General features: G+C 38.4%; 1 protein-coding gene across 2 annotated transcripts in view; it reads left to right on the forward strand.

Annotated features, from left to right (window-relative positions):
• Positions 1 to 8,088: 8,088 nt before the first annotated feature.
• The window catches only part of NDUFA9 (NADH:ubiquinone oxidoreductase subunit A9), a 34,434-nt gene continuing 29,745 nt past the window's right edge, over positions 8,089 to 12,777 (forward strand). The window contains exons 1-2 of one of the 2 annotated variants that reach the window (XM_045781152.2): positions 8,127 to 8,209; positions 11,102 to 11,173. In XM_045781152.2, coding sequence (XP_045637108.2) covers positions 8,161 to 8,209; positions 11,102 to 11,173 — 121 coding nt within the window. In that variant the 5' untranslated portion in view covers positions 8,127 to 8,160. Of the gene's footprint in view, positions 8,210 to 11,101; positions 11,174 to 12,777 lie in introns of both variants that reach the window. The other variant, XM_045781153.2, reaches the window with a different exon arrangement.

A 12,777-nucleotide genomic window follows, 5' to 3' on the forward strand; every position in this document is an offset into this window, starting at 1 on the left:
CATTAGACACTTAAAACTCAATGTGATCAAAATAGAATTAATTTATGTTTTCCCTGTCTATTCTTGTCCCACCAACTTATTATTTTTTGCCCCACCAACTTATTTTTAAAGTAATATATACTTCATTTTCATTAATTTCTAGAGCACTAACTTAACTTATATTAGCAGTAAGTCTAATAGCTCCTCAAGACCAATCCCTCCTCCAAATAGCTAAGGGTGGGGAAATTCTTAGTCTCCATGGTTCCGCCAAACTTCTGCATGCCAAGAGAAAAGAGATGCCATGTGCACCATCCAATGGACCTTTGTGTGGATGCCCTTGCTGATGTTGATTTTTCCATAACCCTCCCAATACTTTGCTCTACTCCCTAATCTCAGTAATGGCACTGCCATCTAGCTGGTCTTCCAAACCAGAAAACTGATAATCATTTTAGCTGTTTTCCCACCCCAAGCCTCCCTCTAGCTGCTACCACTTTCTTCTTTCATTTATTGCCACTTTTCATGAAAGAATTGCTTATACTTGCTTTTTGCTAACCTCAAAATCTAGCATAACAGCCCCTATTTCTTTGGCCTTAGTCTTGTCCACTTTCCTTATCATCGCATCTTATTTGAGTCTTTGAAAATATGGCTAATTATCATAATATTTGTCCACTGATAATCTGCAAGTATGAGAAGCTTCTCTTTGACCTCTTTTTCCATGCCAGACTTCCATTACCAGGGTTCCACACTGAAGTTCCCTTTTTTCATTATAAATTTTGCTTACATCTATACTTCTCAACAAGATGGAAAAAGATGGACAATTTTCCTCTCTCATGTAAATACCTTTAAGAAGTATGTATATATACATATGTATATGCACATATATATTCATATTTGGTTTAAACAAAATAAAACATTTATTTAAAATTGTTATAGAGGCGCCTGTGTGGCTCAGTCAGTTAAGTGGGTAAACGTCTGCCTTCAGCTCAGGTCATGATCCCGAGGTCCTGGGATGGAGCCCCATCAGGCTCCCTGCTCTGTGTGGATGCTTCTCCCTCTGCCCCTTCCCCCTGCTCCTGCGTGCACGCACGCTCTCTCTCTCTCAAATAAATAAATAAAATCTTAAAAAAAGATAAAATTGTTATAAGTTGTTTTAAACTGTTACAATAGAGTCCAAAAGCTTATCCTAATATTTTTACAGTGAAATTTAATTTTATAAAAAATTGCTTGAAATAAGTTAAACATTATTAAGGGTTGAATATCTGGTTAATTGGAAATGTTTGTTTTAAAGGACTTTGGGCAGTGGTGGGGGTTGACATCCTCCCTCAAAATAAAACCAACACAAATCAAATACAGATTACACATGATTTAAGCTTATTTATAAATGGATTTATTATTTTTCTCATATCGAGTATTACAAGTAATTATTTAAAAAAATAGAAGACCTTTTAAGAGCTACTTGTCCTTTGCTCCCACAAGGATCTGTACCTGTTTTCACACCCTAATCACTAACTCAGATTAGCGACACTGTTTCTCTTACTGTTCCTGACACTGTAATACAATATTTTCCTTGGGTACACAGTGGGTTTACCTTCCTGATTAGATGTTAGAATCACCCAGAGAATTGCTTAAAGATACTGAATCTGAGGTACTACCTCCCAAAGAATCTTATTTCAATGGTTTTGGGGTGGGGGAATTTAGGCAGTGAAATTCTTAAAAGCATCCTGGGTGATGCTAGGGTAACTCTACATAAGAAGTCTGGGGATTCTCGCTGAGAAAGTCTGGCCAGCTCCAGATTTATTTTGATTTATTTTTTTTCTTCAAAATTTTTCTAAGATTTCCTAACATTCTTTGGTATCTTATTTTAATGTTTTTTTTTTTACAACCATAACAAGGGAGTTCTTAATGTCTATGAAGTTAAGCCTTGTATTGTCTCTCAGCAACTATTTTATGCTAATATTCCTATGCTTGAGTAAGCATAGTGCCACGAATAAAGGAACAGATGTTACTATTACTTGGACAAAGAATGAGAAGACTTGGAAACAGGTTGCTCTGAACTGCTGATAGAACAGGTGAGAGCCAGAAGCTTACCTTTCAAACTCCAGTTGATATTTTATCTTAATGAATTACTTCTAATAGAAAATGACAAAATCAATAGGGGCTCCTGACTTATTTAAGCTCTATATTGCAATTAAAAAGCAAGAATGAAAATTAAGTACAAAAATAAGGAAATTATATGATCACTTACTCTTACTGAGGACAGGTTCTGAGATATGAGGAAAGCTCGTGATTAATTTGTTGTTGTCTTCACTATCCCTAAATTTACCCACCTCTCCTGCCATGAAATATAAGGGATCTGCAATGGAAAGACACAAATAAAAATGACTAATTTTACATATGAACCGTATTGCACTTATTACCAAATAATGATTTTGACTTACTCATTATTTTTCACATGCAGTAGACAAGTCATGAGCGCAAAATAACATTCAAATTTAAAGTCTAGGTCTTATTCTGGGTGCAGTCTGATGGTTCCCAGAGGACAAAAAAAAAGTTCCATCTTCTGGACAACACTTTCCGAAATGGCTATTGTTATTCTCCACTTTCAAATCAGTAATATATAGGCTTATTTAACAATGACAAAACTACAGGTTTTTAGCTTAGTCTCAAACTTCTTGATTAGGAAGTCAGAAAACAAGTAGCTAGAATGAAGAGTAAGTGTCCTGAATTCATGGATCTCAAAGCACTTTGTAAAGATTCTTTTGAGGACTTGAGAGAAATATACATCTTCATGTTGTAAGGGGAATTTATAGTTAATGTTAGATCTAGCTTCCAGGTCAAAGATCTTCCTTGTACTTCCCCTTCTAAGATTTTTAAGTAGAAGACATTAGGGCATTGTACTCTCATATTGGAATATCCACGCACCGCCCCCCCCCCCCCCCCCGTGATGTCTCTCTAAATCCCACCCTTACGTGACAGCTCGGGACAAACTTACCACATCTATGAAATATTTTCTAAATACCTAACTGAATGTGATTGATTCTCCATCAAAGTTTCCATCATATTTTGCTTCAACCTTTACATTCCATCTAGTCCTTCAATTGCTCACACATATATTTCATCTCTTTTATTATATGGCTTTCTGAGGACAGATGCATTTTCTTACTCATCTCTGTATCCCTCATAGTAACTAGTGTGTTGAAGTTGGTGCTTAATAATCATCTGCTGAAAGAATGAATATAGGAATACTGCCTATTTTGAATTCCAGATAGTGTAATCTTTTCTTTCTTTCTTATGTACGAGAATCTGAGAACAAAAAAAAAAAATGGTTTGCTCAAGATTGCTATGGTGATAAGCCACACATTCAGGCTTTCTTGAAGCTTGATTGCTTTTGGGGATAAGTTCATCCTGGAGACATATCCAAGGTATAAGTATTTACCCAGTGATTTATTAACAGAACTTCCTATCCCAATAATGCAAATAAATCAACAACATTTTAGTCATATATATCCAGCAAACACTTCCACTTACACTTATTAATATTTTTATTCTATTTTCTATGTCTTCTGCAATTTTATCTGCCTCTGTGAAGCTTCTTTTAGACTTTAAATTCCCTAAATTGTCCTGGCTAATTGTATTTATATGAGGTACTTAAATATCTTTTGATGACAATGATATTCAGACTTCTAAATCTGTATACATTTCCCATAATGAAATGAAAAAGAGGGAAGGAAAATCTAGAGTTTAAGGGAGCCAATGAACAGATTCATAAATATCCTAAGTTCCAAGTTGGCAAATAATATCCTGGAGTTAGAGTAGAAAACAAAAGAGGAAAAAGATGCTTTGTATTATCTAGCAAATTTGATGAGGAAAGAAAGCTAACTCTATACAATGTATAGATAAATGGACCCTAGAAACCATTTATTCTAACACTCTCATTTTACAGATTAAGAAACTGAGGCCCAGAAAGGGAATGTTAAAAACGCTGGATATATTCCTTTAAATATTACATCTTTGCAGGTTAACATCCCAGAAGCTAAGAAATTTTTCTATAGCCAATAGAGGGACCCTGTGGCCCATAGAAGGGATACCCCTTAAAAGTGCCAATGTGGTTACTACCTCAGTAATAATTGAGAAGGAGTGCAAATTGTGAATGCCAGCCAGAGAGGGCATAACACAGGGATCTGGTTATGGTTCCTGTACTTCAGACTATAGTTCTATCTCAAGACATTTTTCTCCTACATCCATCATAAGCAAGAGGCTCCTTGTTTACTCAAGGTTCTTAAAGTCACAGAAAAGCCCAAATTACAGGCAACATAAATGAAGTTTTGGAGGGTTGATACATATCTGATTAGGTTTTAAAGTTTATTCAACCAAGTTTTATTACTAGTTTTAAAAAGGAAGAATATATTCGATTATATCCATTCTCCTTTTCTCGCTCATTCCCTTCTTCTAAGTGCCTGGCACATTGTACACAATAAATTTGGTTATTGCTGACATCAGTTACAATTGATTTTGTTTAAATAAGGATTAGAAGTGTGTGCCTGTCTTTTCCCTTGGTGATACCATTCACTGATAGGCTTCTCTGTGGATCTCCTCCGTTTTTACTTTCCCTTAGCTTCTTCCTCTGGTGCCCCATAAATACAGACACTTCCTCCACATGTAGGGATATATATAGATATATATCTATATAGATATCTAGATATATATCTATATATATCTCCCGCCTTTTCCAAGTTCTCTATTGTCAAGCCAAGGCTTCAGAAACAACAGTAGAGAGGAGGAAAGTAAGTAAGAATATAATAGGAGGAATATATATTTTATATATATATGTGTGTGTGTATATATATGTGGAGGAAGGACAAGTTCTCTATTGTCTAGCCAAACAACAGTAGAGAGGAGGAAAGTAAGTAAGAATCAGGACTCAGAGCTACACCAGTCTGATTTTGCTATTAGAGCACTGGGAGAAGAAAAAAAAAAACTTTTGGAATAGCTACACAATGAAGAGAAGTCAGCAGGTAGTTAAGCTTCCAGTCTCATTGTCAAATTGGGAAGTGAGGAGTAAGACCCCCTCATGATCCCAAAAGGATGGCCAAGGAGATCTGGTTAAATCTGCAACAAAATTAAAATTTCAGCAGCAAAGATGATAGGTTTAGGCTGTAATGCTACTGAGGGAGAAGCTCATTTATTTCCAGAAAACTCTGATGTAAAATTAAAATTGACGGTGCAAAGAGGAAGGCTGGGTTATACGTATAAAGTTAACCATCACTTGTCACTGAATTCTCCTTTTTTACTACAGAGGCTCAGAAAATGGGCTGTTTTATCAGTCCAGTGGAATTTCCTACCTCTGTAGTACTGGAATAGTGAACCACAGAAGACTCCAGACTATACTGTGAAAGTCAGTGAAGATGCTGGGATGTTCTTGCTCAGCTCAAGATCTTGTTTCCTCCCCCAGCCTTCCATGTACCTCCCCCTTGTTGGGACTGAAGAGTGACATCAGAATCGCAACTGGTGATATCACTGTCACTATAGCAACGGTAGGGAGGCTATCAGAAACTGAGTTGTCAAAGGACAAGGGGGATAGGTTAAGATACACTCCATGTCTCTGTAGCTTAGTTTGGAAGGAATGGGCTGGCTTTCCCCTAATTGATTTTCTCCTTTAGGTATCTAATTTAGGCAGGGAATATGGGAGGGGAAAATTTTGCCAATGGATTGCACTTAAAACAACAGAATATTATGTATGAACAAATTCAGATGGGTACAGAGAGGAAGAAATAAAAATTGAGAAACTACTAAATTTTTTTATGCAAAGCCCATGGAATCACTTCATTTTGTGGACCCAGCCTTGACTCTGAGTTATAAGCATCTTGCCTTTTGTAAACATACATACATACATATATAAATTTGCAGATATTTTGCCCAAACTGACCATCTCTGGTTTATAATTTATCTTCAGTGCTTAAAGTAGCACTAATCCATTGTCTGCAATGCCTCAATCTGAGGCAATGTACTGGGACAAATCAGACTTAGAGGGATTTGGTTGACAATTTCTATCCTTAAGGAGGACTTTATTCATAGTTCATTCTCCTTGGAAATATTGCCCTATGTACTCTAAATTAATGATTAAGTATAGGACTAGTACGTAGTTTCCATGAAACAAAAATAATCTTGATCAAGGCCACAATATAAAGATTAAAATTGTTAACAAATTCCAAAGTGACTGACTGGTTTGTTACAGGTTTCCTTCAACAAGGTTATTTATCTACTGATGATCTTTTACACTATCTCCGTTTCTTCAACTTTAAAATAAAGAAATTGGGCTTACTCATCTCTTAAGATCCCTTCCAGCTCTAATAGTCTAGAATTTTGATACTTCAGTGGTATTTAAATAGGACTTCACATACATGCATATAGTATTTTGCAGTTGACAATGCACCTTCACACCCATTATGTCATCTTATCCTCACAATAATCTTTTGAGGTAACAGGGCAGGTATTACTTTCCCTGTTTGATAGATGTAGAAACCTGCCCAGATTACAACTACTAACTGGTAGAGCTAGGAGAGGGATCTAATATTCTGAGTTTTAAGTCAGTGCTCTTTCAACAATATGCCATCTTGAAATTAGTATTGAGAACATGAGTCAGTGTTTGACTTCGAGATGTAAAAGAGCAGACTTGCCACGTTACACAGGTGTTAGGAGACTGCTGATGATAATGGGGTCTGTCAATTTATCAGAACCAGTTAAGAATTTTATATTCATATTGACCCCAAAATCAAACATTAGAGAATTTTAAGTCCTGGGTGAACACCAGATGAGGCCAAGAAATATAAGACTGTGTAGCATTATTAAACCTCTCTGATAAAATTTCTTCAAGAACTTCTTTTCTCTTCCAATTCAATTTGGTATATGACACTGCAAGAAATAGTGGGGGTGGGATGGAGTGGGAAACAACCTATTTTACAAGTGCAACAACAGGCAACCTCTACTCAGTAGCAACTCACACTACTTTCTTCCTGATAAAAACAAAGCACTGAAAGAATTACCAAATCTAGAAAGATCCCCCAAACTAGTTTGTTTTCTGATAAGCCCAAGGCAGATGTCTCAGGACAGGTTGCTGTTTGCTGTCTCCCACCCACACATTGTAAGCAACCAGAATAAACTATTTAAAAATCCAAGTGTTTAATCTTTCTGCAATATCCTCAGGCTCTAGAAATCTCTTTCTAGAACTGTGCAGATTCTCAAAGAGGTCCACAGTTAAGAAAATAAAAATTATGAACTGTTGTTCTAGAGTCCTCTTGAGTTTCCTTCTAGAAAAATGTGCAGTGGCATACATAACCACAAAATTTTACGTAACATTTCAGGAGGTTCACAGACTTCCTTGAGCCCACTCATGAATCACACCCCAGATTAAGAATCCCTGGAACAATATGTCAGGTGGTGATAAATCATTTCATATTAAGTAAAAACAACAGAGACGAAGGAATGATGACCACCTTGGGTGTCAGACAAGTTTTCTTCGAGCAAAAACTTGAGCTGGTGTAGACATCTGAGTGAGCATGCCAGGTAAAGGGTACAGCAAGAGCTAAGGCTCCGAGGAGAGATTGTGCTTGGCGAGTTCGACGTGCACATCCTCATTTCTATTCTCTTCCTTCCTTTCTCTGAGCCCCGCCTCACTCCTTTCTTGTCCAACCTCTCCGCTGGACCCTAGTTCTCTCCTTAGAGAACTTCCCTAGTGCAGGGACCACGCCTCTATTTCCCCCTAGTCTCACCAAAGCTGCTCTACCTGACATTTTCAGGGAATAATGAACTGAACTGAGAGCCAGGAAAATTGGTCTCCCTGCAGCTCGGGCTCTGCCATTTTGCATGCCCTTCAGTCCGTCAGTGTTTGACTCTTAACTTCACGTTCTGTGGCAATGAGATTATCTTTACAGTCCACTCCAGATCTGAGATTCTAACCCCAAGATTCTTCTTTATTTCCCTTCTTTGCCCTCTCCTTTACGTTTCCTCCCTTGCGCCTTGCTCTCTCCCCAGCTCTCTTCTCTCTACACCCTATCCCAATCTCTGACCCACCCCTTCTCTTCCCGATTAGCGCCTGCGCAGACAGGCGTGGAAGATCACTTTTGGCCCAGCTCAGTAGCCGTAGTGGGTCGGAGCGCCGACCGTGGGGGATTGTGGGAGAAGATGGCGGCCGCCGCTCACCCCCGGGTTGTCCGGGCCCTGCCAATGTCACGTAAGTGTCACCGGGAACAGCGACCCCCGATCGGGATTCCGAGACGGGGATCCGAAGTGTTGAGAGTGGCGCCGTGCTGCAGCGGTCACTCTGACTGCCCAATCACCTTGGTCTTTTTAGGTCCGGGACTGCCTGTAGTTTCTTCTTTCCTTTTCCCCTCTTCGGCTCACATTAAATTGTACACTGAGAAAGGGTCTGTGCTGAGCAAGCGTGAGCACCGGGAAGGGAAAAGGAGAAAGTGGGGGACGTGTAAAGGATCGAAAGAATCGGTTCTGATAGGGTTGTAAAGGTTTGAGGTTATGGAAAATTTGTGTGGCCGGCGGCGGGACGTTCGGGGGTTTGGGGGGAGGAATCTGAAAAGAATGGGAGAAAAAAAAAGGATAGTGAGAGAAGTTTCTTAATGGATTGACTGTATGACCTTGTGCAAGCCCTTAATCTGTCTCAATTTCAGATTCTTCATGTTACAGTGGGGTTGATAATACCACAACGTCAGGGAGTTTCTGAAAAGACTAAATAAAGTAATATTTATAAAAGCACTTTCTAACTCAGAAGCATCCCTGCATATGTAGAGTGTGTTAGGTCTAGGCACTAGGGTCTGGGGGAGCGAGGGATGCTGGAGAGAGAACAATCAGGAGCTTGGTGGAAAGGAAAGTGAAGAAGAGTAAAGGATACCTTAAAGTTTGTCTAGCATTGCCCATTTTTCCTTCTGTTCTGATTGGATCTGCTGTCATGGTCCTCAATTTGAAAATACACATTTTTTGCTTACACTCACAAAATGAGGCAAGAAAAGCAAGGAAATTGGAAATACAGTTACACTTCATTATCATTCTTCCCCCTCAACCCTTTCACAAATTTGCCCCAATCGACCTCCAAAAGTTGTATTTTTCCATAGTGTATTCAAGTCACTATCAAATATCGTTTGCTCTCAAAATTATCTGCATGTCAGAACCATTTTTAGTGCTTTAGAAAAAATAGAAATGGGGACTCATTGCGGAGGTATAGAATCAGAATTTTTGAGACTGGCTCCTTGCACCTTAGGTTTAAAAAAGCTCCACAAGTCGTTCTGATGTTTAGGCTGAGGAGCAAGTCCGGAGTATTTGGAGGACACTTTTCTATTTTCCATCTTGGATAGAGTTCCTACATACCACTGGGAAGGTGATTGGTTCACATCGTTTAAAGTGGATGGTTTTGTAGCCATGACTTCTTTGTAAAGACATTTGTTAGTTCTTGTGGAAGTATTACATTGGTGTGACATAATGTAGATCATGAATGATAATTGCTATTTGTTGTGTATCAGCTATCTGCTAATCACTGTCCTAATATTTTCATAAATATTTTCACTTTAACATCTTTTTAATTGTAACCATAGCTTGTGCTCTTAACCTCTATGCTTTATCATCTCTGGTAAGGTAAGCTTTTGCGTGAACTCTAGAGAGGCAAGTCTAGTGTGTAACATAATCAAAAAGCTATAGAACGTAACTGTGTAAAACAATTATATATGGTGAGATGTGGAGAGACTGTTAAGTACCATAGGAAATTAGAAAAGGGAAAGATTAGTGTCATTTGAGGTAGTGAGGGAACATTGAAAGACCAGTGGAGAATTGCAGTGCTTCCACTGATTTTTTTTTTTTTTTAAGGGTTGTTATATTTGGGAAAGTCAGAGAAGGTAGGCATTTTCCTGGCATGGGCAAGGACAAGGTGGTGAGAGTGGAATCACAAAGTACTTAGGAGGCAGTGAATACCTGTAGATATGGGAATAGTAGGAAAGAAAGTCGAGTATGTTAGATGGGATCAAATAATGGAGGACTTTGGAAGTCAAGCAGTTTAGTCCAGTAGTCTCCAAAGTGGGTTTTGCAAGGGGAATCAGTGGAATACAAAAATACAGTATTAGACCTTAAAAACCATTTTTAGAAATAATAACAACAATAACTAACACTTACATAGTTCGAACTATATACCAGACACTATTCTAAGTGCTTTAATATGTTTTGTATTTAATGTCTTATAGTGTATATGATGTGTTGGTACTACACAGAATGTATATGTGATTTATAAGTAAATGTTTAGAACTAATGCAGTGTGCAAGCAATTATGTTCGGAGAAGATTGGTTTATATATTACAGTAAGAAACCAACAGAGGTTTTTTTTTTTTTTTTAAGATTTTATTTATTCATTTGACAGAGATAGAGACAGCCAGCGAGAGAGGGAACACAAGCAGGGGGAGTGGGAGAGGAAGAAGCAGGCTCATAGCAGAGGAGCCTGATGTGGGGCTTGATCCCACAACGCCGGGATCACGCCCTGAGCCGAAGGCAGACGCTTAACCGCTGTGCCACCCAGGCGCCCCCCAACAGAGGTTTTTGACGAGAGGAATTTAATGAATAAAGAATATTACTCTCCTAATGGTGTTCATAACATATGGAAGAAAATAGAGAGGTTGGAGCCAAAGAAGGTAACAACTTAGATTTATTGAGCACTGTGACAGCTACCTACCCATACATTAATTTTCAAGTCAACTCTCTAAAATGTAAGCTCCCTGAGGGCAGGGACTTTGTCTTTTTTATTGTGCTAGTCACAGTTTCTAGAATAGTCCTTGGCCTATAATTGTTGGGGAAAAATAAACAAATCTCATGAGGTTAGTGTAACATCACCTGAGAGATTTTGAAGTAATAACAAACGAAAGCATCTGTTACTCATGGAGTGCCTAACATGCGCTAGATAATATGTTAAATGCTTTATATACATTTACTGTAATCCTCCTAACAATCATTTGAGGTATTAATTCCTTGACTTCAGTCATTCTTCCTGTTTTATTTACTGTCCTTTGTCCAGTGTCTTTATTTCCTTCCTTACTGATCATTCTAATCATTCCCTCATACATTCTTAACTCCCCAGCCCATCTGCCTGTGGCAACCAAAACGCTGATTAAACCAAGCTTTCCACATATTTCCTGCGTACCTCTGAGCGGTAAGAGAACTGAGCTACGGAAAACTCCAAACTGACTGACCTTGTTTTAAATTCATGAATACAAATATCAAGTAGATTTTCAGCAGTATATTTTTCAAAGAAATTTGCTTTCCCTTTTCCATGCTGATTATTTAACATTGTCAGTCTCCTAAAACTTTTAACATGTGCTTGTGTCTCATGCTCACCTTCACCTAGAAATCAGAGGAATCAGATGAGAATGATCTTTTTCCTACCATAAAAATCTAATAGCTGAGCTGTGATAATTCTAAGCTTTCCGTCCTGTGACAGTGGATGAGCTCCTCCTGCTTTGATCTAAAGCCAGTTCCTTTGTTTTGCATTCCATCCCATCTTCAGTTCCCTGGGCATTCCCTCTCCGGAATCATTCATTTTTCCCCTCTACTGGGTCATTTCTGTCAGTGTACAAATATGTTATAATAGCTTATATTAAAAAAAAAAAATCCTTCCTTGTTCTCATGTTCCTCCAGTCCCTTTTACCCCTTTACATCATGTCTCCTCAGAAGAATCGATACTCCTTTTCCCACTTCTTTGCCTCACATTCTCTCTTGCCTGCTTGAGTCATGCTGTCGTTCCCACAGCAATAAAATTGCTCTTATTAAGGCCATTCAAAACCAGCCTCTTCTAGGTCTATGATCCTCTGTCCCCATCCCACCTCACTTTTCAGCTGCCTCTGATAGAGTTAACTCTTACCTCTGTCAGTCCCTTTCTTCATTTGCCTTCTGGGTACCATTTCCTTTTGTTTTCCCCTTATCTTACTGGGCTGCTTTTCAGTCTCCTTTGCTGGGTTTTCAGGCAAGTCACTTAAACTCTCTGAGCCTGAGTTTCCTCATCTGCAAAATGACAGTAAGAATAATATTAAATAAGATAATACCTACTGAGCACTTAGAACAATGCCCGGCATCTGCTAACGGCTTTGTAAGTTTAGCTGTTATTGTGATAACAGTTTGTTGTTATGTGTGCGATCTGCAATGTTTGTTTTTAATCTTTGCAGTTTCAGTCACTTTCAGTAAGCTAGGCTATTTCTCTCTAATTTCGTTTTGGATAGGGAAAAGCCATGGTTTCTGGGCAGAAACCCAGAAACCTTTTCTTTTCTTTTTTTCTTTTCTTTCTTTCTTTCTTTCTTTCTTTCTTTCTTTCTTTCTTTCTTTCTTCCTTCCTTCCTTCCTTCCTTCCTTCCTTCCTTCCTTCCTTCCTTCCTCCTTTCCTTTGCTTTCCTTTCCTTTCCTTTCCTTTCCTTTCCTTTCCTTTCCTTTCCTTTCCTTTCCTTTCCTTTCTTTTTCAAACACAGATTTTCTAAAGCGATTCCTGTTTTTTTCTTTCAGCTTTCCCCAAGTTTACAAAGCACCAATGCTGATGGTAAACAGTTTGTTGATTGTAGCAGAAGTTTATTAGTACTTTAAACATTTTATTTTTTATTTATTCCCTGAAAGTTATGTAACTTGCTCTAAAACTCTGCCCTAGGGGGTGCCTGGCTGGCTCAGTTGGTAGAGCATGCGACTCTTGATCTCAGGGTTGTGAGTTCAAGCCCCATGTTGGGGGTAGAGATTACTGAAAAAGCAAAAATCTTAAAAAAAAAAAAAAAAAGA

Source organism: Ursus americanus, chromosome 25 (assembly GCF_024610735.1).
Source record: "Ursus americanus isolate L20-20 chromosome 25, mUrsAme1.1.p, whole genome shotgun sequence".
NCBI classification, from domain to species: domain Eukaryota; kingdom Metazoa; phylum Chordata; class Mammalia; order Carnivora; family Ursidae; genus Ursus; species Ursus americanus.